The sequence below is a fragment of the Pelodiscus sinensis genome, chromosome 3, assembly GCF_049634645.1.
Source record: "Pelodiscus sinensis isolate JC-2024 chromosome 3, ASM4963464v1, whole genome shotgun sequence".
NCBI classification, from domain to species: Eukaryota; Metazoa; Chordata; order Testudines; family Trionychidae; genus Pelodiscus; species Pelodiscus sinensis.
The window spans coordinates 158,651,521-158,679,389 of NC_134713.1; the positions used below are offsets into that span (position 1 = coordinate 158,651,521).

General features: G+C 47.4%; 1 protein-coding gene across 3 annotated transcripts in view; it reads left to right on the forward strand.

Moving 5' to 3' along the window:
• Positions 1-397: 397 nt before the first annotated feature.
• Positions 398-27,869, forward strand: part of GALNT14 (polypeptide N-acetylgalactosaminyltransferase 14) — a 206,386-nt gene continuing 178,914 nt past the window's right edge. The window contains exon 1 of one of the 3 annotated variants that reach the window (XM_075925330.1): positions 398-1,280. In XM_075925330.1, coding sequence (XP_075781445.1) covers positions 1,155-1,280 — 126 coding nt within the window. In that variant the 5' untranslated portion in view covers positions 398-1,154. Of the gene's footprint in view, positions 1,281-24,654; positions 25,264-27,869 lie in introns of those variants that run through there. The other 2 variants (XM_006118082.4, XM_075925331.1) reach the window with 2 other exon arrangements.

The window sequence follows — 27,869 nt, forward strand, 5'->3', positions numbered from 1 at the left end:
TACACAATCTAGAACCTTTAATCTGCTCTTCCAATTTGGGTGAATGAACTCCACCTCCCTGCCTTCCCCCTACTGCTTCAATTGGATAGTGCATCGACATGGCCTATCTTAGGCACCTGCTTTCACGGTGCCCCTTTGGGACATTTCTACACTGGGCCTTGGGCTTGTTCTCCATCTGTAAAGTGGCCTTTCCCCACAGCCCACCCTGCCTCCCAGTGCCTTTCAATCGCTCGCGGGGGTAGCAGCAGGCTGGGGGAGGCGGTGGGTTAATGTGGGTCTACAGGGGAGCTGCCCTGTCCTTCCCCCCCCCCCCGCCTCCTCTCCCCGCCTTATGGGGCGCTCAGTAAAAGCCCCTCTGGCCAGGGCGGGCTTTTCTATGGCGCACTGTGATTCTCACCAGCTGTTGCCCTCGGTGCTGTGGGAAACAAGCCGCTTCCCGCCCTCCCAGCACTGAACTAAAGCAGCCACGGGCTTGCAAAACCCCCCAGCCCTCCCCCCAGGCTGGACCCAGGGACTCCAAGGCTACCCGCACCCAGACTCTCCTCCTCTCCATCACCCCAGCCACAGGCAGGCGGCAGGAGGCAGCCCCACCAGTTACCTCGCTGCCCCGGTGCCAAGTGCCCCCCAGTGCGGCTCCGCGCAGCTCAGTGCACAGCGGGCCGGGCCGGGGCTCCCCGCTCCGCTCTGAAGTGCTGGAAAGTTGCAGGGTCCCTGCCCCGTAGCCCGGCTCGGAACAGTCCCCAGCCCGGACCCGCCCCGCGTTCCCCAGAGCCGCGCGCGGAGCCTCCAGGGCCCGTCCCCGCAGCGCGATCCGGGCCGGGCCAGCGGCCGCAGGAGTCTGGGCGAGGCCGGGGCTGCTGCAGCAGCGGGGCGCTGGGAAGGGGCCGCCGACCCCTCCCGGCGCCCGGAGCCTGCCAGCAGCGGCGGGCGAGCAGCGCGCCTGGCTCCGCCGCTCCCCGTGCGAGCCGCCGCCGGCTTCTCCGAGCCAGCCGCTCCCAGCCCTGCCCACCCCGGCACCTCCTCCTCCCCCGCCCCGCGCAGCGCCCAGCCCGGGACTCGCCGCGCTCCAGCCCTGCCCCGCGCCGGGCGCGCCGCCGGCTGCCAGCGCTGCCCCCAGCCCCTCTGCCCGCGCCGCCGGGCGGGACTCTGGAGCCATGAGGCGGCCGACCCGCCGGCTGGCGCTGTCCCTCGCGGGGATCCTGTGGATCGCTGCTCTGCTCTTCTTCTTCGGGGCCAGGCGGAGACTGGAGGCGGCCGGACCCGAAGAGCAGACGCCAAAGGTAACGAGCAGGCGCCCGGTTCTGCGCGAAGGGGCTTTGGGGACTGCCCCGCTGTCCCGGGGCAAGGGGGGCCGGGCTGCTGCCCCCACACACGTGCGGCTTGGAGAACAGTATCACGGGGGAGACGAACCTCCGGGGTCGGTGCCCTCCCGGCCCCAGTGCCCATGCGGCTCGTACGTCAGCCTGGGGCAACGGAGTGCCAACTTCTCCGCACCCGTTCCCCAGCCGAGCCCTCCGGGCGCTTGCTTCCCGTGGAAAAGGCAGCCAATTTTGCCCTAGTAAGACCCGACCCGAGGGTTTCAGTCTTTTGCGGGAGCTGAGCTCCGGACCCCGGGCGAAGTGTTTGGGTTGGGTGGGAGCCAGCTCCTCCCAGATTGCTCCCTCTCGAGGGAGTTTGCGATTATAGAAAGTACAAACTGCAAGTAATTCACCCTCTTCGCTGCTTGCTTCGTGCCTTTCTTCGAGTCAGATTAGGGGCTCCTATTGGTGCCTCTCTGATAGCTTCATCTGGGCCCGAGTCTTGTCTTGCTTGCCCCAGCTAAATGTACATCGGTGTAACTTCTTTGCTCCCAATGAAATGGCTCCTGATTTACACCAGTGTGAGTCAGATCAGAATCAAGCCCCTAGTAAAGACGTGCTCGTTTCAATTTCTGTCCTTGGTGGGGTGCCTGCTCTGAAGTTCCTGCCACCTCCAGCAGGTATCTGATACCATTGTCCTCAGCCTTGTAGGACTTACCTGTTCTGCTGGCCTTTGGTATTAAAGGGTTCTTCTCAGGATGCCAACCTAGGGCTCTATTACCTTTTTGACTAACCAGGCTTCTCAAGTCCAGGCTTCATTTTTTCCTCCCTGCTGTGTCATCTTTATTCCTATGCACTTGTTTTTATATGCTGACTGTTACTGATCTCAGTGTTCCCAGTATGACCTCACCAGGCCGCACCGTGACTAGATAGTTTTACCATTTGCTAGTTTTCTGCTTATATTATCTATGCCAAAAGTTTTAATGTTTATATTCACTCCCCTTTCCCTAGATCAGTCTCAAGTTTCATATTTGCCTGTTAGAGATATATAAACTCTTCTTGGTTTGTTTGGCTGGCTGTAAGCACACTATCTTACATTCTAAACTTAAAATAGCAATTGAAGGAAATGCTGGGAGAGCTCTGTGCTTGGTGTATGACTAAGCTGTAAGAAAATGATGCACTATACCCATTTTAAAGCTAGGGAAGCCCACAAGGTGAATTTAATGGACTTGTCCATCACAGTGAGTCAGTGGCAAAGCTGTAAAGATGCTGTACTGGTTTAAATTTCTAGATTTATGGCAGTTAAACAAGAAAGTCAGGGTGTTAGTATGAAGTATAAATATTTTCATAAAATTGTTCCCGTGAAAGCAGTTTCTGGTTGGACTTGAAATTCCCCTGCAGTGTTTTTAGCCTGAAGAACATCACTGTACAGTGCACGAGACTGCCACCTGCAATTTACTATACACAGAAACTGAAACTGACCAGTTTAGGTGTACAGTCTAAACTGTATGAAATGCAAAACGTAAATAAGTGGCATAGACTTTTTCAAAATTCTTTCCATTTTAATAACCTATGGCGGTACTAACATTAGTAAAGAAATGACTGAAATACTTAGGACCAGATCCTGATTTTATTTATACCACTGTAAATTTGGAGTGACTTGGTGAAAATCAGAGGGTTTAGGAACTGATCCCAAACCAATACAATTAATGGGAATTTTAAAGGGCTATAGAGCAGGCTTCATTCAAGATTTACCTCACCAGGGTTACTGAGATGGGCATCTAGCCCATGATTTTTGTATAAATTGTGTCTTAACCTATTCCTCACAAATGACTATGCATATGCCAAATCTGGAACTTTAATCCAAACTACTTATTTGAATAATTCTTAAATTGGTAAAAATATATTGGTTTTCATGTGGGTTTTTTATGCTCTTTTCAACCAAAAAATGACTAAATGGATTTTTCAGCTTTCCATAATCTCTCCTATCTAGGATGGGAGAAGGAGTTTATGCAATTTCAGGCCCAAAGATCATTTTTGTGGGGGAAGGTAATAAGTCTCTGGAAACAGAGGTTTAGAATGAAAGTGCTCTCTTAACCATAACTATCCCTTTGGGTAAATAGGCTTGTATTGAAAATGCACTCTTCAAAACTGCAAAATAAAACCTGACTTGTCAGACATGATGTACTGTATTCTCCTTCAAATGAACCTTTTTACTTAACAACACTTGCAGTAGAATTGATTCTTTATTTTACAGCCCCCTTTGAATATCCTCTGAACACAAATAGAAGACTGCACTTTGGACTGCTAACCTGATCCTGTTCATATTGAAGTCAAGGGTAATGCACTCATAGATACAGGATCAGGTCCTAAATTTCTAAGTTACACCTGCCAAGTTGCTATAACTCCAGAAATCTGACAGATGAAATTGCCTCTCCTTCATTTCCTCTGAATTTTCCATCAAAACAGTTGCATCCCCCTGAGATTCACAGAGTACAGATTCATTTTTTAGTGTATTACATTTTTGGCTTTGGAAACTACTTTGAGTCACATGAAATATGAGCTAGTGGTGAGAAAAGGGACATGATGTCACTTCATTTAGCCCCTGTTAGGGGATCCAAATCTGATTTCATATACATGCACTAGAGCCAGGGAAGCAGCAATGAAGGGAGAACATGTGACTGGCCATAGGACAGTTCAGTCCTCTGACCATGAGGTTATGTACTTTGGAAATCGGCTAGTGGCTAATTCAGTAGCAAGTAATAATATTGCACTTATGCAGATAGGTTCCTCCTCACCCTCTCCAACTTCCTAGAGTAAGCTTATACTGGAACGGCAGACACAGTGGCATAGCAAGGGGGGGGGCGGAGGGGTGCCATGCTAGGGGGGCACCAGTTTAGTCCCCCTCTGCTTCCCCTGTCATCCCTCAGCTCGCCTGCTCCTCCTCTGCCCGCTGCTGCTGGCTGGAGTCTCCTCCCCACCTCTCCGCCCCCAGTCCAACCCTCCTCCATCTCTGCCAGTGGGTTAGTGCATGCGGGGCCTAGCCCCAAACTGGAGGGGGCAGGGTAAGATGCGGTACAAGCTCCCCCCTCTCCTCCTAGGGTCGGGCTCAGCTGTGTGCCAGATTCGGAGTCCCACCACACGGTGGTGGAGGGGGGAAACAAATTTTGCCTTTCCTGCATAACACCCTCACTACGCCTCTGGGCAGATACATCCTAAGATATTGGGATAAACTGGTCTAATGGGGAAATGAGGTGTCTCCATTTATCAGCCTCCATGGCAAAGCATTCCTGATCTACACTGGTACAAGTGAGGTGAGCGCTATGCCTTAGGAATCTAACCCGAGTCTCCTACGTGGACATCCAGGACATTCTCATTGTAGCTAGGCCTTCCCTATGCCCATTGGCCGAATGGACAGGAGGGCGCTTGTTTGATTTTTACCTGATTTTCTGAGCATTATTGCTCTCTGAGGCAACGTCTGCACTGCAGCTGGGACCCAGCTTCCCAGCCTGGGTAAAGAGACACATGCTAGCTAGTGCACTCACAATAGCAGCATCGCCGGTGAAATATGGCCTAGGTGCCTGAGTACAGACCTGTGGGGTCCCTACTTACGTGCTCAGGGGGCTAGTCTGAGCTACCCCCTTTGCTACCCCTGGCTGCACTGCAGTTTTTAGGGCACTAGTTTAGACAAAGCTAGGCTGTCTGTCTAGCAGGCTACATCAAGCCAGCCTTTTATCATACTCAGGAGCTGCAATGGAACATTTCCTCTGTCCAAGGAAGATCAGCAGTTCTTCTCTCAAGCAGGGGACTTCATCTGGAAGTATTTATTTTAAGTAATAATCTCACAGTAACAGTGGGGCATGGAATTAAAAATTGTATCCCATCAAACTCGCAAGAGATGCCTCTCCTTGCTGCTTATGGGATAAAGCCCCCCATTCATCTGCTGCCATCCATGCTGTTATAACCCCGGCCAGTGACATTTGCAAAGGACCTTTGGAGCCCTGGGTGCGTGGCTGGGGAAAACGCTCTTGTGCTTCTGTTCTGTTTGGAGCCCTGTCCATCTGGGAAGGAGAGAGCAGCGGGCCTGCTGGAATGGCGTGACTGTCTTCTAGTGTCTGCTGTCTAGCAGGCACCTAATCAGGTGAACCAGTTAGCAGGCAAGGGATTAGTAAAATTAATCCTGTCTGCTGGATGAGGGAGTAACTGTATCGGTGTGTTTCTCATCAGCTGAGGTTCAGTGATTATATTCTGTGCTTACAGAGCCTTTCGTTTCAGGATCTCCAAGCACTTCACAAGTATTAATCAGCGCCAACCACTCCCCCTCCCTCCCCCCCCCCCGCTTCCCTCTGTTTTCCAGAGGAGCAAACTGGGGCCTTCCAAACTTAATGATTTTCAAAAATGCTTAGCATGTCCTGCATACAAAGGAGAGAGGAGTGGCTCAGTACCTTGGGAAATCAGGTCATGTACATCTTGCTTAAAACTGCCCAGTGTGGCAGTGTCTGAACTTGGAGCAGAATCCAGGAATTTTGACTCGCTGTCCCTGTTCTTACCTTTGGACAGCACAATCTCTCGCACAGCTCTGCCTTTCTCTCATTTAAAAAAAACAACCCACGTAGCAATTATCAATTTAATTAGATTAAGAAATAATGAGAATTGATATGCTGGATTAATTATAAGTAAATTCCCAGATTGGTTTGTGAAGAATGCATGCAGTGGACTCTGCGTAGTGGCACTGAGTTGGCAAGCTGAATTCCTGGAGTCTGTGAAGATGATGGCAGTGATCAGGTTTTCAGCTTGGTTGGCCTCTTACTTTCTGGGGCAGGCAGGGACTGGCGGGGAGGGTTAAAATGGCAAGGAGCCCCCTAATGCTCCCAGTGGTGTATGGATGAAGCATAGCTGATAGATTCTGGAGAAAAGCAGGACCACTTTGAGTGGGGCTGAACTATAGAAGAAGAAGGCATCTGGCATCCCAGAAGATTCCTCAGTTGCCAAAAATAACAAGGCCTTGTTAATTTAATGGTTAAAAAAATGGAACTAACCCCCTTTTCCCGGAGAAATTTTGAAGGAGGAGTTACAAACACTGGAGGGTGGGAAAAAAATTAAACCACAAAATATATGTGGTTGTTCAACAAAAGGGACTGGTTCATGTTAAAACAAGGTGGTGGGGGCTGATCCTGAGAAGTGATTAAAACTTCCTGTAAGCTGTTCTGGACCCACAGTTCTTGCTGGAAGCAACTTGGTGGTGGGGGGGAGGGGGCGAGAGGGAGGTGCTGTGCACCTGCCTCCCCGCTCACCTGTACAAAGGTTCCGGTGCCCTTGCTGTGAACCCTGTGAGGTTGGGCCTGTAGAAAGGCAGTGGCATTTGGGAGCTGAATATCACATTGCTGCCTTTCTGCAACATCACCAGCTAGAAAGATTCTGCATCCAGAGCTCAGCAGATAATCTTTCTCCCTCTAATTTCTCCAGGTTGTAGAGCACCAGTCTATTGGAGGTGTTTAGCATAGATTAAAACAACAATGTACACTGCCAAAATTAAGATCATAACATGTTAATTAACTGAACTGCCTATTGCAACATGAACAGAAGCCTGGTGATTTAACATAGAGGGCCTAATTCTGTGTCCATTGAAACCAGTGGGGAATTTGGCACTGATTTTGATGGTCACAAGATGGGCCCTATAATGCTGCTTGTCAACAAATGCCTTCCTTGAAATGTCCAGAGTAAAGGCAGGCTTTATAGCACGTCTAGATCACTAACAAACTGGTGAATCATGAGCTAAAATTGAATCCAGTTTGCTCTCCCATCCCTGGATTTCAGCTGCATGTCTAACAATGTTAAACAATCATTTTTGTGTTTGTGTGTCTTGGGCAGAGCCAAGAAGCAGGCCTGTTTGAAAAAAGAAAGGGCTGTTTTCTCCATCACTTTCCTAATGGGCTATGCTTTGAAAATAGTTTTCCTCGGCACTATCCTCCCGGGTTACAAACAACTGTCTCTTTGTTGCACATGAGCGGGGCACAAAGTTCCGTCAGAATGTAGCAATCCAACTGGTGAGGCACAACTCAGCTGGCTATAACAATAAGAAAACTGTCACGGGCAAATGGCGTGTAGCTTATCTTATCCATGTTGTTTAATTAATCTATTGACTGTGCATCAGTGGTCTCTCTGAGATATCTGAGAAACAATAGGCAGTAAATGAAAACCTTGTTAAATTTTCAATGGTAGTTACAATGAATGAATTTACCCCCATCATAGCTTCATGGTGCAGCTGTGAATGATAGAGGCATAAATATTGATTGAACAAGGCCTGTTTGCTTTATGAAATGATGAACATCAAGGTACCCAGGAACCTTCCATTGTCTGGTGCTTGTAAAAAAAAATTTTTTTTAAAGAGCAAAAAAAAAATAAAATAAAAATGCTGGCTGTTTACTCAGAAGAAGCCCAATAAATCTTGGATGCAGTTAAAACCTCTTTGTTTGACATTTTAGAGGACAGAGGAGAAATTTTTATTCTTTCTCTGAGAGAAGATATAAAGATTTTGAAAAGTCTCCAGTGCTGCCAAGAAAATTCAAAGCCATTCGCTCTTGGACTGGAAGGCACAGTGAGTCTCAAACACAGGCCTGCAGAGCTGCCAGTGTACATCTCCATGCAGCCTTCCAACAGCAGCTGTAACTAGCTTGTGTTCTACTACCCATGAGCTGCTGTGGACACAGATCATGGAACATCCCATCTCAAGGAAGCCTGGTTGGCACTTGCGCAATACAAACCCAAGGGGCATGCCAAGAAGTGTCCAGGCAACTGTGTGGATCTGCTGTAACTACCATGACCATTCTTGATCTTGAACTCCTGGCTTTGACCTCCCCTCAATTTGGACCTTGCCTCCTGCCCTAAACCCTGGAAATAGACTCAGACTCTGATCCTTACTATTGACCCTGACCTGAAACTTGACTGCAAGTTCCCCTGCTAGTAGCACTATTTACAAGAACTTCTATATAGTCAATAGGGTTGGATTCATGCCATTTTCCCTTGTGGAGTTTTTTACTTAATCCTTTCGGGGCTGGCTGAGGATAGGAGACCTTGCAGCTGTGTGACCTTCTGGGTTAATACTGACAGAATTCCTAAACTAAGTGGCTCTGAACTGGAGCAGTATGTGGATGAGACACCTTCATGAAACACCTAGACCAGCAGTGGCCAGTCCAAGGGCCAAATGTTCTTTCAGAAAGGTCAGGTGGTCACTGTCAGTACTGTGGGGCAGAGCATCTGGCTTGTTCTGCTCTCTTTTTGTGCCACTCAGCCAGATTTCTCTGATAGTCTGGGGGCTGTTCTAACCTGCGTCAACTGGCAACAGTCCTTTGGGGTGATATGCTAGCTGGAGATAGTCCTAGGGCAACAAGCTCCTGCCTTTTCACCCCGGCACAAGGGGCTGTGGAGAGAGAGGTGTAGGTGGTGGTTCTGTGACTCTAAGGAATGCCCAGTGCTAGGAGAATCCCCTGCTGTGGAGTTTGCTCCTTTTCAGCTGCCTGCTGTTGGTTTTCAGCTTCTTCTCTTCTAGAGTACTTCTAATGGCGGTGTTGGGGAGAGGACCTTTGTCAGGCACTCCCCTAAGCTCTAGCAGAGCCAGAAGAGCTCCTATTTTCATCTTCCTGGGGCTTCCACATTCCAGCAGTGGATAGGTCAGTCAGGGCTACTCTTCTCCTTCCCCTGTGATGCAGTAGATGGCTAGTAGGGGGGCTGTTGAGCAACTACGGCTGGGGCTGGATTGCTGCTGCTGGAAACACTCCTGGCTGGGCTCACACTTGAGCAACGGAGGAAACTGTGCGATGTAGCTAGGGAGGCAGGACACCCTTATATGCTCCTCAGAGGGATGCAGACATAGGGTTGCCAGGTGTCCGGTATTCTACTGGAAAATCCGGTATTTGCACTCTTTGTCCGGTAAAAAAAATCAGAGAATACCGGACATGCGCAATGACCGGTATTCTCTGATTTTTCTGGCTGTGCACCGGATGGAAGCCTGGCGTGGGCGGAGGGAGTGGTTGGAAGGCGGGGCCACAATCTGCGCTAGGAGCCTGTGATTGCGCAGAAGCCTGGCGGGGGTGGGGGGAATGGAAGGGACTCCCAGCCACTCCTTTGCCCACGCCAGGCTTATGCACAATGCCGATGGCGGCCCCGCCTCTCAGCCTGGGAGTCCCAGCTGGGAGGCGGGATTGTGATCGCCGCTCTGGGCTTATTATCCCACATTCCTTTTTTTTTTTTGCTTGACCAAAAAATATCGTGTGTCCAATATTTTTTGGGAGACCATTTGGCAACCCTATGCAGACATGTCAGCTAAAAATCACATCTCACAGAACACGTTTAGTTCATAATCGAATACAGATTTTTCTTCTTAACATGGTTGGCCCTGGATGTCCCTGGTTTAATATTATGAGGGACTCAATGAACACCACTACACCAGTGCCAGTGGTAACACAGTAGGTGGTAACATAGCATTGTCCTCTTAGATTCGGTGCTGAGCCTTGTCCTCACTGGATTATTGGGGGGTACTGTACTGCAGGATCTCTTGGCACCTTTGCAACCCTGGTGTCTGGTAGGGACGTAAAATCCCATTTAATTAATTAAACACTTAAACATTATGTTTAACCAATTAAAAGGGGATGGGGGAGGGCTGCTCCAGGTCCCCACCAACTAAGGGTGTTGCTTACCAGTTAACCGTTCACATCCCTAGCGTTTGGGCAAAACTCTGATAACTGCATCCTGTTAACCTAACTTTCCCCCTAAAGTTCCAGGTGGAAACTGTCCTCTTCACTGTTTGTTCTAAACTATTGCACAACTACATTGTGTGCAGCAAAACAGCTGCTCTCTTCCAGCTGGTAGGTAGCAAGAGAAGTGACTTAGTTTTTTCCAAAGACCTTAGGGGCAGATTTTCAAGTGCTCAGCGCATGCTTGGACCCCAAGTCTGTCTGTGATGTTTACCACTCAGCAGCTGCGATGGCGACCCTTGTAACCAAATTGACCTAAGGGCACTGAAGAACCTAGCCCCATGGTGGGCAACCTGTAGCCCAGCGGATGCATGCAGCCAAACTGGGTCAGTGAGACATTTTGTTTATCATTGTCCACTTGCAGGGTTGCCATATTCCACTGGTTTTAATCCACATAGATTTTTTTTTATCTCTCTGGTATTACTAAAGTGACATGCATGTAAAGCAAGGGCACATGAAGTGAGGTGCATGCTGGTTGCACAGAACGTGTCTGGAATAGCCATACATTCCCTCTACATCCAGTCAAAGCGCTGCTATGGTTCAATCAGCATACCCCACAAATTCTAGGCATGCAAGCGCAGTTAGCAAAACTACCCCATCCCAGAAGATCATCTTGGTTACTACAATCTTTCAGGGCCCACTGAGATGAAGGAGGGTCACTTATTAGCTTAGCTTGACCATTGCTGACCCAGCCCACTGAGTGAGCTCTTCTGAAAATCTAGCCTCTTACTTTGGTGTTTAAATGGGAGCTGAGCTCTTTTGAAAATCTTCCCCCGAATTGCTTTCAGATCATAAATGCTTTGGGGGCAATGACTGTATCTGTCTGATGTCTGGAGGGTACCTAGAACATTTTGAGTGCTACACCATATGCAGTACAATACATACATAATGTAACCCCTGTAATTCAGTGAAGTAGCCAGTGCCTTTCATAAGCATCGTATCTGTGAAAGAAATCTTCAAACCTGTTTCCATATCAAAGAGCGGAAGGATGATCCCCATCAACTGAAGGGCCTGCTTGCCTCCCCTACCACAGTCACTAATCAGAGGAATAAGCTCTTTTGTGCAGAATATAAGGTACAATCTATTGAACCGTTTTGAAAACTCTCTATGCCATATAGTGATATTTACAGATAAATACCCAGGGAAAAATATATGTATAAGCCATAGATAAATATACAGATTATAGGACTAATGCTTGGAGATGTGTTGTTCTGTCCAACATCAGCATACAGCGAAGTATATACAATGTATTTGGTGCATTCTTGTTCTATCCTGATACGCCTGAGTAGCTGAGTAGAGGTTTTTTACAAAGGTGCATTTGGTGCCGTGTTGTTCTTTGCTATGGACACAAGTTGTTTACTCAGTATATAAATAAGGGAATGACAAGTTTCCAGATATAGAACGGCTGTTTGGAAGGAGCTGCTTGGGCAGTTTTCATAACCAAAGAACCACAAAGATTGGCAAAAGGCACTGGCTGTATTGAGCACTGCATTTCAGCTCCGATGCTATGAGCCCTGCTTTCATCTAGCACCAAGGCCTGTAAGCAGCCTCATACAGTCAGTCCCTTGGTCATTCAGGGGCTGAGCCTGGCCCACTAAAGTCAATGGGAGTTTTAACAGTGACTTCAGTGCCAGCAGGATCAGTCCCTAGAAGTGGAGTTACCTCTCAGCTCGATGTCATAATCCCAGTGGCGGGTGTCGTATTTAACACATGACTGAACAAGCTCTTTTTGAAACACAGTCCCTTTGAGCATGCATGTTGCTTTATAGGCAAGCTCTGCAGATGGTATTAGGGTTGGCAGCGTACCCGCCCCTGGAGGATGCCAATTTGGTATTTTTTGTTAGCTCGAGTCTCTGCGCTGATGGAAAAGAAAACATGGGAGAAATAATAAAAAATGCACAAGCAATGTGCTGCAGCTGTGTAAGAGCGATGTAGTTAGAGCCATTTCCCTTCCACTAGGACAGCCCAGCATTTGGTGCAATAAAACCAATCACTGGGATGTATCTGCGGAGAAAGCAAAAACAGGATCTGCTTAAGGGAGACGCCTGGCATGAAAGGGTAATTAGGTGTAGGAGAACAACAAAGGGTGCAGTGGATTGACTATTAAATGGAGCAGTGTAAGCACAAAATATCAACCATTAACTACGTGCCTCTTGGAGGAGGCGTCCTCCTGATTAAAGAAGGGGAAGGGGTGAAAACCAGATGACGGCCTAGTAGATTTGTTATCACCCCACTTTCCCATGCAATGAAAAGAGCCATCTTCCCCCACCCCTCTCTCTTACAATAAAGTGCTCACATTTTGCCAGCAACACTTAGCACATTTGCTTACTAAGCTGCAATTAAATTGATTTTTCTCTCCCTCTTCCCCTTCTTGGTTCGAAAGCCGCTGCGGGAGTCAATGTAAGTGGAAGATCAGCTGGGAAAGAGACCTGAGGCCAGATCCTCAGCTGGTATAAATTGGCCTTGGTTCATTGCCTGTAATGGAGCCATGCTAGGTTCCATCCATTGTGGATCTGTCCCCTTGTTAATATAAAAAGGGATTTGTAATGTCTCTTCTGAATGGCGTTGTCAAAGTGCGTGTGCGGCGATGCCACTCAACTGCCTTTGCTTGGGGAGATGAATAGAATGGAGAGCAGAGTATTTTACATCTGCCTCCTGTCCCATTCCGTTGGTTAAGGATGGCAACAGCAGCCGTCTCGCTCCCAATGGGAGTCCTGTGATTGCTGATTGCCTATCTGTTTGCATATATGTGTCTATATTCCAGGCACTTACCATTAGACTCGAAGCACAGGCAGAAGTCAGCATATAACAAACGTCTCGCAGAACAATGCAAAGCTGAATCAGTGACCTTCCTACAGTAAGAGCCCTCTCACCTCTTTATCTCCTCCCCTTTGGGCTGGGCCTGATTCTGTGAGTAAGTTTTACTCACAGGAGTGCTCCTATTGACTTCCATAGGACTGTGCATGAGTGTAAAGGCTACTCACCTGTGCAATGTGTGCAGTGCAGGGTCCCTTAACCTGGCTCAAGGGATTTGATAACATGCCCTGAAAGCCAGCTCAACCACCGTTTGGTTGGGTGACCAGTAAAAGTGAGTGTCCTGCCCTGCTGGGTTAAAACACCAGAAGAAAAGCAGGTGTCTAAACTACGTATGCCCCAAGCTATGCTATAGGGCTTCCTAGCTCACGCGTGCCATCTTGAATTGCACCCAGGAATTAACTGGAAGCCAGTGGAGCCTCTCCAGCTTAGGTGTAGTGTACCCCTTGCAGGAGAATAGCCAAGTAACCAGGCAATCCTATTCTATATTGCTATTTCCAAATAGCCTGAAGATATAGCGCTAGACCAGAGAGCTGGACTAGAGGAAGCCACTGAAGTCTCCCCTCTGAGAAAACGGGTCCCATTCTCCTCTCTATATGCAGTTGGCGGGTGGGAATTACTCTTGGCCACTGCTCTGATTGAAATATCGAGAAGTGACCAAGGATTGGGTATGACCCCAAACATGAATATAAGTAAGAAGAGATGGGTAAGTCGTTTCAAGGTGGGATGCAGAATAGATACTGTCGCTGTCATTGTTCGTTGTTGAGTAACTCTTCATGTCCTAGCTCTTTGTAATGATCTATTTCTCCCTTTCTTCTGGCCTTTCCAAACCAGGCTACTTAGTTTGAGGTTTTCATGGCTTGCCTAATGAGCTCCCCCATGAGTTATCAGTTGGACTTGAAACAAAGACCTTCAACATCATAGTACTGATCTCTATTATTTAAATGAAAGGGATTACCCCATTAGCTAGCAGCAATTGTGTGCTGTTATCCACTACTAGGCCAGTCTGTGGAAGGGGGAGTGGGAGGATGCAATGCACATTCTGCTAGCAGTAGACTTGCAGCTATATCATATTCTGAAACAATAAGTAAAGGTAGCCAATCTTGATGAGGGGAAGGGCAGAATGTAAATAAAGGATAACTTCTTTCAGGACAAGTAATGCAAGGTGATGTTGGCGTCACAACAAGCAATGGCATTCACAACGTACAGTACGTTTTCTGATTCTCGGACCAAGTTGTGATCTGGGTGGCATATCCCATGCAAGTTCTCTTACTCATCTGCTATTTTTGTACCCTGTCGTCCGCGAGGCTGCTTACAAGTTGAAATTCCCACTGGCATTATTAGGTTCCAGAATCAACATGCCATTGAGCCAAATCAGACTGTTTGCTGTTCCCAGAATGGCTATTTCAGGGTATGTCTACACGGCAATAGGGAGGTATGAGAGGAGCACATGTAGACAGACCTGAGAGAGCTGTGATCTAGCTAGCTTGCCTAACAGTCACTAGCCACCTGTGTCCAAGCTGCCTGGGCCCCTGGTTGTGTGCTCTGGCCATTTGCTTATGGCTGCACTGCTGTTGTAATTGGAGTGAGCTAGACCCAGGCTGGTTTGGGCATGTCTACATATGTTGCCTCATTCCTCCTGATTGTAATGTCAACATGGCTTAAGACTATGGTAACGCTTCACTGGGTCCAAATCTGGACAATAGGAGCTAGACCTCCAAGTCAGCTGGTCCACTTCAGACAACAGACTATTGAAGTGGGACTGCTACTTCCTCAGGCAGCTGCTTCAATTGAAGACAAGAAAAGACTGTGCCACTAATGGTCCAGTATATATGCATGGCTTCTGGGGCTCTGCGTGTCCAGGTGCCCGAATGGAGCCTGTAAACTCTTTTCTTTGTTTCCATATGGTGTGTGCGGAGTGTACGCGCTGGAAGCAAGGATCAATCATCATTAACATTTGCATTCAGACAATGAACAGGGATGACAGTTTCATCAGGCATTCACTGGTTTATTTATCAAGGCGCTATTTGTAATACTCATCAGTTGCCTTTTATCCAAATAGATCAAAGCTCCTTACAAACCCCAGTTAACCCTTACAGAGCCCTCAGGAGAAAGTTAAATACAGTGGTCTATGTTAACTTTTAGTGCAGGAATAAATGGGTTTACTTGCCTCAGAGTGATCTAAGTTGGGGCCATCTCTGTGCTGGATCTGAACCTAGCACAGAGAGAATTGGGTCCCTAAAGTCTGAATTACTGGTTTGTAAGCAACTGTCTGCAATCTAGATAGCCTGCTGATTTAACCACTTGCCCTTTAGGCTCTGTTTTTGTTGTTCTATCACAGTGCAATATTTGGTTGGGGAAATTCAAGGGCCTGCTTGTGAGTCAGCAGTATACAACAGCATTGTCATGATATCAGCCCATTTTACAGCTGGGCAAACTGAGGTACAGAGAGGTTCAATTACTTGTCCCACCTTACTTAGTGAGTCAGCTGCAGAAACTGGAACAGAACCCAGCACTCCAGTGTGCCTAATCCTATATTCTGACCACTAGACCCCACCCCCTTCTTTCAGTAGAGTTGAAGGTGATAATTTACCATAAGTGAGGCTGAGCCCCCAAACCTAATACTATTTGTGGGAGCAAGTGAGCTAATCATTGCAACTCATTTTAAAAAGATCTGCAAAAATATCAGGAAATACAGTGTCGGAAGACTGCTGCAAAAACAAAATTGGTTCATTCGAGAATCAGGCTAAAAGAAAAGGAAAAGATTGTATTATTGGTATTATTATTTACTTACTGTTTCAAGTGGAACTGAGGCTTTTACTCGTCAGTTTTATCGTCCGAGATGCTGACAATAAAATTATTAGAAAATGATGTGAGGAGAAAGAGGCTTGTGCATTGCAAAAACAAATGAGCTCTGAAATCACCTTCTATCTGTTGTTTTTGAAGCCAAGGCAATTGAAAGAGATTTTTTCTTTTCTTTTACAGCCATGGAAGGAGTAAGTTCAGAGGCTCGAATTTGGCCCAAGCAAGAGGGAGAAAGCTGCTTTGTCCTGGCTTCCTAAATAGCTTTGTCTGCATTTAGACACACACCATTTCCTTTTCAAGGACCAGTGCCAGCATCAGACAATTACAAACACACCTCATAACACATTATAGAGACGCAAGGCTCGCAGATAAGACAAAAAGATATTTAATGGTAGTGGTGCATAGTGGCGGAGACAGCCTCGTCACACTGCAGGGTTTTGCAAAGGTGTCAGCTGAATGTGTGCACATTTCATTTTTGCTTAAGTATAATTGGGCACAATGAGCAAAATCAAGGCAAGAACAGAATTTTAGATTGTGACAGGCTCATCTGAACTTCTCGAGCCCAATTCCTCTCTCAGAAATCTGGAGAGATTCTGCTGACGTTAATGGAGTGCTTCCAAATTGAGATGGTGGCCTGGGAAAAGAATGTGGCCCCTTTTCTTAGCCTTCTCATTTCCTCCTCCTATTCTCTTCTAAGCTGTTTGCATATCAGAGATGATTGGTTGTTTTTCTAAAAGCCCCACCCATGTTGTTACTGGTCGGAAAGGCTAGGTCAGTTGAATGTGTGCACATTTCATTTTTGCTTAATTATAATTGTTAAAGTTTAAGAGTATAGATTAGGGATGAGTGAACAAGTATTTGGGTATATCACACATGGAAAGATTTACAGAGAGTTAGCTGTGGAACGCAGATACATTAATGAGTCTGTAAGTATTTGGGGTAGGCTATATGTTGGGAAATATAGTCCCTCCAAGAAGTATTTGGGCAATTTCCCTGGCTATGTCCCTGATCAGTAGTCCTATTCATTCCTCCAGGTCCTGCTGATGACCAGTGATAGCCACTTCGGTTTTTTTTACTGTGGAAGCATAGTTTGTAAATTCCTTTGGAATCTTATAGGATGGAAGGCGCTGTATAAACCGGAAGCTCATTTAAAATATTATTATATGAAAGGTGAGCCATCAAAGAGTCTTTCTTTTCCCATAGAAAGATGAAGGGAAGCTTTTTCCAGTGAGTTAAACCTTTCTGGAGTTTCAGCCAGTCAATTCTAAGCTTCCACGAGCAGCGAGACAGCAAAATGCCCTTGTCCTTTCTTTACAAAACACCAGACATTAGAACTCCAGATGGAAAACCAGGCCCACTCCTTCCTGAGGAGAAGTTTGCAAAGCTGTAGTTAGTTCCCCATACTTCCAGCTTCTAAAATTTGGAAAATGTTACTGTTCACACTTCATTTGTATGCTGCTTAGTCTTGAGCAATACAGCAGCTTTTGAAGAATTGATATTTGCATCTGCCATTCCACAGGGTGCTGTTTATGGGAGGGTGTGATGATATGAGCTGCGGTGTCCACCCCACACAAGACCTGGAGGGGGTTAAGGTGGGTAGGTAAGTCACTTAACTTCCCATGCTGCACCTGGAGGGGGAGCCAGGGATGGGAGAGGAGGCTCTGGTTAACAGGAACAGGAGAGACTTATATAGCACAAGCCCATACAAAGGGGTGTGTGAGAAGGGTGCAAAGGCACCCCTCCCCTATGGTCCTCCAAGTAAGCGTGAAGCTGGGATGGTGCTTTGCCCCAGCCTTCCTCCCAGGGCCGGCCTGAGCCATTTTGGCGCCCTGGGCCCGGGCACACGGCGCAGGCCCTAGGGAGCACGGGCCCGCCCCCAGTGTGCACGGCGCATGCGCTGCCCGGCCCGGCCGCTGGCACGCAGCCCAGGGCCCACCCCCGCAGGGAGCACGGGCCCAACCCCGGGGCGCATTGCGCATGCGCTGCCCAGCCCAGCCACTGCTGCTGGCGCACAGCGCCTGGCTGTGCAGGGCCCCGCGGGGGGGAAGGGCGCTGCTGTCCGGAGCCACGAGGATGGGGGGAGGGGGCCTGGTGCTGCGGGAGCCAGGTGCACGGTGCCTGATGGCAGCTGTATGGGATGCCACGTGCCCCTTACAGCTGCCATCAGGCGCCCCCCATCGGTTGGTGCCCTGGGCAGCTGCCCAGCTTGTCCACTCCTTAGTCCAGCCCTGCTCCTTCCCCTGTGCTCCAGCTGGCTGGGGGAAGGCAGGAACAGTGAATTGCCCCAGCTTCCCTCCCCTGGGCTCCAGCTGGCCACGGGAAAGGCTGGGGCTGATTTCCCCCCCCACCCAGAAGCGAGGCCAGGAGCGGGACAGCCACCAGCCCCTCCTATGGCTCACCCCCCCACACACACAGAAATTCCTGTGTATGGGCCTGATAAAGCCCAGGAGCTGAGGGCAGCTGGGGGCTGCAGGGAAGCACTGTGGTTACACTGTGGGTGAAGGGAGGCATGCTAGGGACTATACATATTAATCTACATTTACTGCCTGGGGGGAGGAAGTTTGGGCTGGCAAAGGGGGGTGGGGAGCCAAAAAGGTAGGAGAGGCTCAGGGAAGAGGCAGCAAGATTCAGGAGGGCCCAGAACTTAGCTGTTGACTAGAGGGCTCCTTATCTGGAGTAGGGATGTGAACGACTAGTCGACTTAGTTAATTATCCGATAAGCAAATGTTTATCGGATAGTCGACAGGCTAGTTGACTAGTTGCTTCCCCCCCACCCTTGCTGTCCCCAGTCTCCCCGCGGCATTTCAAAGCGGCAGTGCCACACAGAGTCTGGAGTCAGCTGGGGAGTCCCCAGCTGATCTCGGGCTCCACGTGGCACTTTTGCCTGTGAAGTGTAGCAACAGCCCTAGGGCGCTTCAAATGGGGAGGCGCCCTATCAACTAATCGAATAGTCGATGCAAAATGTATCGACTATTCGATTAGTCAGTTACTGGATATTTAACATCCCTACTCTGGAGCCCAGAGTAAAGGATGGTTTTGGGTTCCCCTACTGGCCAGTGAGGAAGTGGCCCAGACAGGACAGTAGACTGCCTGGAGCAGTTTGCCTGGCAGTTCTTTGATACCCTGGAAGGGGAGTCCCATAGTGATGTGGCCAGAGGGCCAAGTCAACCCAGGGAAGCTGCAGCTCCTGGAGCAAGAATGGTTGCAGGGTGAGAGAGGATGATGGATAGAGAGACTGCTATCAGCGGAGGCTGCAGTGCTTGGAGCAGGAGGAGGTGCCTGGAGTGGTGAATGGTCCTGGTGACACGGTGCTAAGGCAGTGTAGTCCCTTTTGCTTTGGCCTTCTACAGCTGCTTTAAGAAACACATATGGTTGGTGACATAAATTCAGGCTCTGTATGCATTGAGATTTTCACAATCGCACCTAGTGGCTAAGGAAAGCAGAGCATTTGTGTCAGCTGAATGGGCCCGAGAGAGCTGCCTGATTGGGTGCTTTGACACGGAAGCTGGAGAGCCAAAGTAAATAGCGAAGAATTGGTCATTTTCCAGGATCCTGCATTTGCGTGGGAGTAGAGAGGCAGTGGCAGTGTTTTAATGTCCTCAGCAATCTCCTAGAGTTTTAATGCAGTGTAGCCTGTGGGGAGGATAAGGGGAAAACAGCCTGAAACATGAATGAGCCGGCCGTCTGATTTCCTGTGTCTAAAATCAAAATGAATGAATTTCCAGGTAACAATAAGAGTGAAAACGTGTCCAGCATATAGATTGCACATGGGATGTTCCTAGCATCAGGAGTGTGAAATGGCTCGTAAAGCACTGTCATGCTCTGCAGAAGGATCATCTGGTATAGATTTGTTCAAAGTGCTAGGTCTTGTCTACACTGCGGATTTATTCCCATTTCAGCTCTTGGTAGCAAATCACCAGTGTAGCCGCACTGGAACAAACCCCTAGGGTAGACAGTGTAAACTGCTATGAATTGTGGCTGGTGCTGGTATAGCCTGCTATTACTTCAAATCAGTGGTGGGATATCTGTGGCCCATGGGCCACATGTAGCGTATTGGGGCTATACCTAGGGCTCATGGACCCCCTATCTGACCCCCACCCCCACATGCCTCTTCTGCACTGGGGTATTGGAGCCCCGCACTTCCTACTTCTCTCTCTCCCTCCCAGCATTTTCAGAGTGCCAGGAATCTGCTGATTTGTGCTCCGTCCCCACTCCCTCCAAGAACTGGAACTCTGTGAATCAGCTGGGAGAGGGGGGCAGACAGGAGGTCCGCAGGCCTCAGGTAGAACTCGAGTGGGCCACCAGCTGCTGCGACCCTCTGAGATGAAAGGCCACTCGTGCAGCCCATTCACTGTTCGTGACTGCCCATTGCTGCTTTAAGCTGCTTTGCCTCTGTTTCTCCCCTCCCCAGTACCCCCAATGGGATGTGTTTGTTGCGGTGAATCTCACAAAGATTTCGTGTCTGAATCCTCCTGTGGGTTCTCTGCAGGAAATGAAGATATTATCCAAGTCTCTATTATAGAGGCATTGATAGCTGCTCTATACTTAAGCTGAATGGAAATCTACCAAAAGTCAGAGGCTGAGTGAATTAGCCTTATAATTTTTGTACTAACTGATATTTTATGAAACACACACAAAACTCCATTAAAAGAACATTTTTAAGGTTGCAAAGTCAAGTACTCAGAAACAAGAAATGCCTGTCTTAAGGTTTCCCCATGCAACCTAATTCAGCCCCTCGTGCCTGTGCATTATAATACAGTCTTTAATTACATGATCACATACTATTTTTGCACTAGACCCTGTGTCAGTCAGTGCGGGAGGTGGATGTCAGTCATGGAATGAGCAACTATTTAATGTTTTCCTTTTACCCTCCTTGTTTAATGTGAGGTCCCCAGGCCTTATTTCACGCACACTATTCAAACCCTGCTTGGAAGACAGACTTATTAATTTCCTCATAGGCTTTTCTATAGTGCTAATCTCTAAGAAGTTTCTACTGATTAAGTGAAAACTGCGATTTTTTTTCAAAGGCTTATAACTTGGCCTAAATTATGCAGATTTTCACAAGAACAGCACAAGGTGCATTCTGGACACACAGATCACCCTCCTGCCAAACGTCAAGTACCTGCCAGAGCATCTCAAGCAAAAGATCAACAGAACATCAGCAAAACAATGTCATTTTCCCCTAGCCTTGTTCTTAGAAAGTGCTGAAGTGCGTCAGCTGAAATTTCTCCACAAAATCCAGCCTGAGGCAGACACTCAGCATGGGGAATTTCAGGCCAAATAGTTAAAGTTTGGCAAAATTATTAAAACATCTGAAAAGGTCATATAATGGGAAGCACTGGGCAACATTAATAGGCAGTGCTTCATACCCTACCTTTTGAAATGTGTGTACATATTAAAGCAGTGTTTCTTCACCAGTGGTACGAGTACCCTAAGGGGTACTCAAGAGAAGTCGGGGGGGGGGGGGGGGGGGGGAAGTGTACATCAACACAACTGAAATTTGGAGAAAACAGAATTTTTGTTTTAAGTTTTGCAGCGCTTTATTATTTTTGTACTTTTTAGACGCAAAAATTTCATCGGCCGCCCAGCTACCATTAAGTTGTTTAAACAAATGTGTTGCAATGGTAGAAAATAATTTTGTGTGTCTGAAAACTGTAGGAACTGGGGGTACTTATAATTTTTTTTTGAAAAGGGATACTTTATTAAAAAAAAGCTTGATAAACACTATATTAAAGAATTCCATAATAAAGGTCTCCCTGAGACACCCAATGAATCCAAGAAACAAGGAACTTTCAGTTTGGTCTTCCCAACCAGAGGTCAGGCTGATCTGTAGAAGCAATGGATGAGAACATAAGAAAGTACATAGGAACAGCCAGACTGGGTCAGAACAAAGGGCCATCTAGCCCAGTATCCTGTCTGCCGAATGTGGCCAGTGCCAGGTTCCCCAGAGGGAATGAACAGAACAGGTAATCATCAACTGATCCATCCACTATTGCCCATTCCCAGCTTCTGACAAACAGAGGCCAGGGACACCATCCTTCCCCATCCTGGCTAATAGCCATTGATGGACCTAACCTCCATGAATTTAAAATGCGTTTTGAAAGATGAAATTTGATCCATGTATACCTGAACAATCAGAACTGGTATTCTTGAAAATAGGATTTGTTTGTGTGCCATACCACATCAGATCTTCCTTCCACCAGATTGTGCCTGCATGCAATGGCCAAATCCCGATGCTGAAATGAACGATTGCACTTAATTGAAAATTTCCTACTGAGTTAAAAAAATCTAGATGTGTCAGTGGGCCTAATTTACCAATAGAACTAGAAGGGCTTAAAAGTAATAACCTAGTAATAAATCGAGCCCTTTCGCTCTGCTCCACGACCTCCTTCTGAAGCGGTGAAATATACAAAACTGTTATATGCCGCTTAAAGAAATAAAACACATTGATCACTTGTTCTAAATCTAGGCCTTGTTTACACACACTCCTGTACCAGTTTAACTAAAGACATGATCTCAAATTAATTTAGTTAGAATTGTATTGAATGGTGCGTTAGACACTCTTCTTTCAGTTTAAATGGTATATGTGGATTTAGCCTACACACAAACTGGAACCAAAATAATAACAAAAGATGTTAATTAAGCTTAATTTTAATTTCCATACTATGGACACACTTATAGTGTGTCCTAATTCATTCTAATGTACTGTTGATTTAAGTTAAATCAAAATAGGATATTCACTTCATTGGGTAAACAAAATATCTACACATGGCTTTTACGCTGCATTTACTACAGGTATTAATTAAAACTCACATCGCTATTTCAGTACCAGTTCGAGTACAGACAAGTCCTAAACTGATTCTTTCTTGATTTAGGCATAGTTCCATCCTAAAACCTTAGGTTACACTAAGTATATTACTCAGACCTATGAAAAATTGCATGTCCTGCACCATTTAGTTAGTCACGCTAACCTCCACTCTAGGTACAGTGATGTTGACAGAAATCTTCAGTCAACCTAACAACGGTGTCTTGCAGAATGATGGCAAAACCTCTTCCGTTGCAGTGCTACAGCTGTAGACGTACCCTTAAACTAAATCAAAACAAGCCTTTCTAAAATAAGAATGTCTATACCTGGCTTTGTACTAATCCAATTAAATCAGTTTTAAACCAATTTAATTTAAACCAGTGTAGCTTTCTTGCATGGAGAAGCCTCACTTGCCATAAATAACACTGACCTCACATTATGCACTTTCAGCTATGTCTAGCCTATGGGGTTTTTGCGGGAAAACCCTGCCGTGTCCAAGGAACGCATTTACTCTTCCACTTTTTTTCACATAAGAGCAAATGCGCTCTTTCAGGGAGCTCTGTATTGCTCATTTTATGCGGCATAAGGGGCTCCTCTGAAAGAGGAGGCTTTTCTGCCATTTGGCCCCATCCAGACAGGGCCAAATGGCAGAAAAGCCTCTTTCGGGGAAAAAAAAGTGGAAAAAGCTATGCAATATGCAGAGTGCATTTTGCGTAGCTTTTTCTGCAAAAACACCGCAGTCTAGACCTAGCCTCTGGGACAGCCTAAAAGAATGGACTACTTAGATAGTATGGCATCTGTAAGAAATCAGTATGAACAGTGTTTGTCTCAACTGTCAGGACTCTTAATTCCTCTGAAAATGGGGTTATTTCTGATGCCATCGCAAGTTCTGCAAAATTTAAAAGGTGGCATTTCAATTTAGTGCCAGCAGTAGCTTTGCTTGACAAGATTCCTACTTGGGAGTCATGATGGGATGACAAGGGCTGTTAAGAGCCCCCTAATATTCATGCTGTTCGAGTGACTATTTACTCCTGCAGAGTCCACTGCTGTCTGCAGCAGTGTTAAATTGATGATTGTCACAAATACTACACTGAAATAATGTGCAAATCCCCATGGGCTGGGAGGTGGAGAGATGAGAGCTTTGCTCAATGCCACCATGTTCTGTTGGGGACTTTGGCCACCTACATGAGGGGAAGGGGGTTTCCAAAGACAAATTGGAAAGAGTTCAGAAGACAGCAATAAAACCCACAGGGGAACGGGAGGGGGCTTTGAGAAGAGAAGTGGGCATGTTCAGTGTCAAGGAAAAATCCCTAATGAAAGTTAGGATAACACCCTGTGAACCGGAAAAGGGATATTACTGTATCTACAGTACAAGGATCAATTATTTTCATTAGTCAGCAAGGACAGGACAAGAAGTCATGGGCTTAAGCTTCAGCAGGAAGAATTCAGACCAACTCCAAAGGAAGTGGCAACAGGACAAGTTGCCCGAGGAAGCTAGAGATGCTTATGGTCAGACCTGGACCCATCCAGAGCATACATGATCGTATTCAAGCCTATCAGATGGTGTATGCTGTGGGCAATGCCCATGTTCCAGCAGGGGCACCATTTGATGGTGACCAGTGAGTAAACAATAACAATAAGTGTGCCAGTGGTGGCTGGCTTTTTTATAACTGTAAATCCCCACTAGAATCAACTGTGCAGTGGAAACATTAGCTAAATGCTTGTTCTTGTCTGTGAGGTGTGTGTGTGTGATGTCAGCTAGGATACATTACCTCCTCCAGGCACAAGCTTCAGTTTAGCTCCATTGGCCCAGAATGTAGCAATTTAGTCTGGGATTTTCAAAGGCAGCTAAGCAAGTTAGGTACCGAAATCCTGCAGAATTTCAATTCGACTTGCACACCAACATCATTGGGCTCATTTGAGGGTATGTCTGTGTGGGGAGAACCCAAACCCAACAGCCAGGTTGCCTAGTGATGGTGACTATCTGAGATTACAGTGTGACGTGGGCTGGGTTGCAGCATCTCTCTTCCCATTCTTTCTGAGCTGCTCTTCTCAGGCCTGGAGAAACTCCTTGCATAGGTGACTAGTACCTGCAAGGGAGGGGTGCAGGGAGGGCCATCTCGAGGAACATGGAGAGAGCATGAGGGGGGCTCCCCACTCAGCAGTTTGGCAGGGACACGGGGGGGGGGTGCCTCCCGAGTGCTACCACGAGTCACCTATGCGTCTTCGAACCGTTTTTTTTTTAAAGCGCTGTTTGTTTTCTCCAAAGGGATATGAGGGAGAGAATACCAAGGAGGTGAACGCTAATGAACTTGTCAGCTAATCATTGCCCTGTCTGTTTCAGTTAGCAAGAACACCGAGGTAGGAGTAGGGGGAGAGTCGTAAAGTTAGGTTGCAGCAGAAGGCCCTTCTCAAGGTTCAGTGAATTTTAATTGATCTTGAGCAAGTCGGCCTGTCACGCTGCTTGCTGGGGCATGGAAGCCGGATCTCTTTGGCAGGGCAAGTGCTCCATGTCCACCGGTGTACGAGGGATTTCTCTGCTGACAAGTCAAAACCCCTAAGCAGCCCCCACAACCAGATCAGCCTCATTCTTGTAGGGATATCAGTGCTCATCCAGCCAGGGCTAAAGAAGAGGAGATAACCACAAATATTAAGGAAGCAGGCGAGTTATTTGGGGTGACCCAAAGGGTCCGTGCTTCTTCAATAATGGGATAAAACTGAGCACAGGAAACTGTAGGCTGAAGATCGTGGTGAGGTAGATGGTGACATGGGTTCTGCACCTGTGAAGGTAAGAAGCTCCCCGTCCACATACTTCTGGGCCTTGGCACACAGGAGTGACCAGGGTTACGTGCCTATTTACTCACACCCTAGAGCAGAGAGGGATGGAGCAGGTGAGGAACAAGCAAAGTGTTAATCCCACCTCTACCTGCTCACAGGTTTGCACAGCTGAGCCAGCAGCACATGGGGACTAACTTGCTGCTGGGATAGGCTACCCCATGGAATGAGAAGGAAGCGGGGGAGTAATTGTAATTCAGAATGGTGCCTGAGTCACAATTCCTCCTGGGGCTACTGCTGCAGTTTTGCTTCTGAAGCACCACCCCTAGTTCAGAGCTCTACTTAAAGGCACTCTGTATTCCCACTGAGATTTATTGGGTGGTGGGACTACTGCCCCAAGGGACGTGGCAGAAATTGATCATATGAGACATTAGATTGGACAAAGCGTTGGAAGGAACAGCCTTATACTGCCAGGGGAGGGCAGGTGACCTAGGCATACTTCCTCTCCAGCTGGTAATGCAAGGAAATGCTTTCTGTCGTTGTCACTGGGATGTAACTCTCTGTTAAATCCCATAGGAGGGTCAAAAACCTAGAGCGAGGTTACCATTGTCTTTTCCACTCTGTAGCATTGTTTTCCATAATGGAAGAAAGTTAAGTGGAGTCCCCACTTGCTTTCTGCTTTGTTAGAAACACAGGAAGGAGCAGGTGGGTAGAATCAGTACTTACTCAAGAGAGAAGGGTAAAATCAGGGCCTGCTTCTGGTGGGCACTGAAGGACTTAACGTTGACAGAGTCTTGCTGAATTGGGAAGCAGTGCTGCTGGCTGCAGTGTCACTTACAGCTTGCCATTAGTAAAGCCCTCACCTGTCTTGTAACCCCCTGGGCTTCTGCGTGCCTCTCCCAGCTCAGCCCTGCTGGGTTTGCAGAACCAAAGTCAGAGGCTAGCTCAGATCCGGGAGCTTATTTTAGCCTGCAAAGAGTTGGCTACCAGGCCTAGATTCTGTTTTCCACAAGAGCAAGTTGCTCCGCCCCATTGGTAGCCATCTAGCAGGGGTGGGGGAGTCAAGGGAATGGAGTTCTGTGCTACTGAAAAGCCAAACAACTTTGTGCAGGTCACCTCACTCCTCCATGCCTCAGTTTCCTCATTGGCAAGATGGGGGCTGGGTGGGAGGTACCAAGGCATCTCCACCATTGGTGTATTGCTTTGAGACCTCTGGAAGGAGAGCACTTTAAGAAGTGTGCAGTATTATCATCATCATAAAGAGTAGAGGGCGTGTGTGAGCGGCAGGGGGGCAATATAGCTGTCACCAACGATTTAAAAACCCAGCAGTTGACACATGCTCCTTTTTAATTGTTCTGATTTAATCAGACTGATCGAATGCCACAAGAAATCCACCCCTCCAGCAGTTGCTGCCTGGCATGATATCTGTCCTCCTGACCCCTGGCGTTCTTACTGTCAGTTCCGTTATCTCCTCCAGCAGGCCTGGTGCTTTATTCCTATGTATCCCCTACACAAAAGCAGCAGTTGATTTATATTTTCTGAATCCTTTAGTTTCTGGCTTTGAGAAAGGAAAGGGGGGAGGGTTAAAAACCAACAGAAAACCTCTCCAGCTCATGCTGCTTTCTGACAGTGTGTCCCTGGGAATTAGGTGCCACACGTCACGGGAGCCTTAATCCGATGTAACCTCCCCCGCCAAAAAAAATTCCCTCGCAATAAAGTAATCCTCTCTGAATGGCTGCTGCTCTTTGCCAATGGGATGTGGAACCGGCGCTTCTGATGGGTTTGTCTCTTCACTGTAGCTTGGAGGCCCTAAGCTGAGCTCATGTTGCTTATGGAAACGAGAGGGAATAAAATTGCCCTCTTTAGGAATGTTTTTGAAAAGATTTTTCTATTGTCCCCCACCTCCAATTGTTGCACTTTGATGTGCCCAGGCCCTTGTTTCATGCCAGCTTCGATCTGTCCTTTTTTCATATAGTTTATGCCAGAGCCGCATGGATAGGCGCAATAAATCAACCTGGTCATCATGGAGATCAATGGCAGTTATAATGTGAACAAGAGGGGGATCAGGTAAAAATCTAAGAATGATCAGAGCAAAGAAAAATCCAAAGTAATCAAGGATGAGGAGATAGACACCGAGATAGGAGAGCACTAAATTTTCCCCATGAAGTCTGGGAATGAAGCTCCATTGGAAGGAAATAGTACACACATATAGACACTGTCACGCACAGCTCTCTCACACATCCTCCCTCTGATAAGCTTCTGCTCCTTGCTTCTCCCCCTCTCCCCCTGGGCATACATATGTGCATTAACACACACTTGTATTCCTTCTGCTACATTGGCACATCCCATACCCACATGTGTACCGTCACATAGACCTGAACACACAGTCCCCCAAAGTTCTTCACTTTCCTTTTCCGGGCACCAGATGTAAAAGATAAAGGGTGCACCCCTCTTCCCATAGGCTACATCTAGACTGGCATGATTTTCCGCAAATGCTTTTAACGGAAAAGTTTTCCGTTAAAAGCATTTGCGGAAAAGAGTGTCTAGATTGCACTTTTTGCGGAAAAGCGTCCGTGCCAATCTAGACACGCTTTTGCACAAAAAAGCCCTGATTGCCAT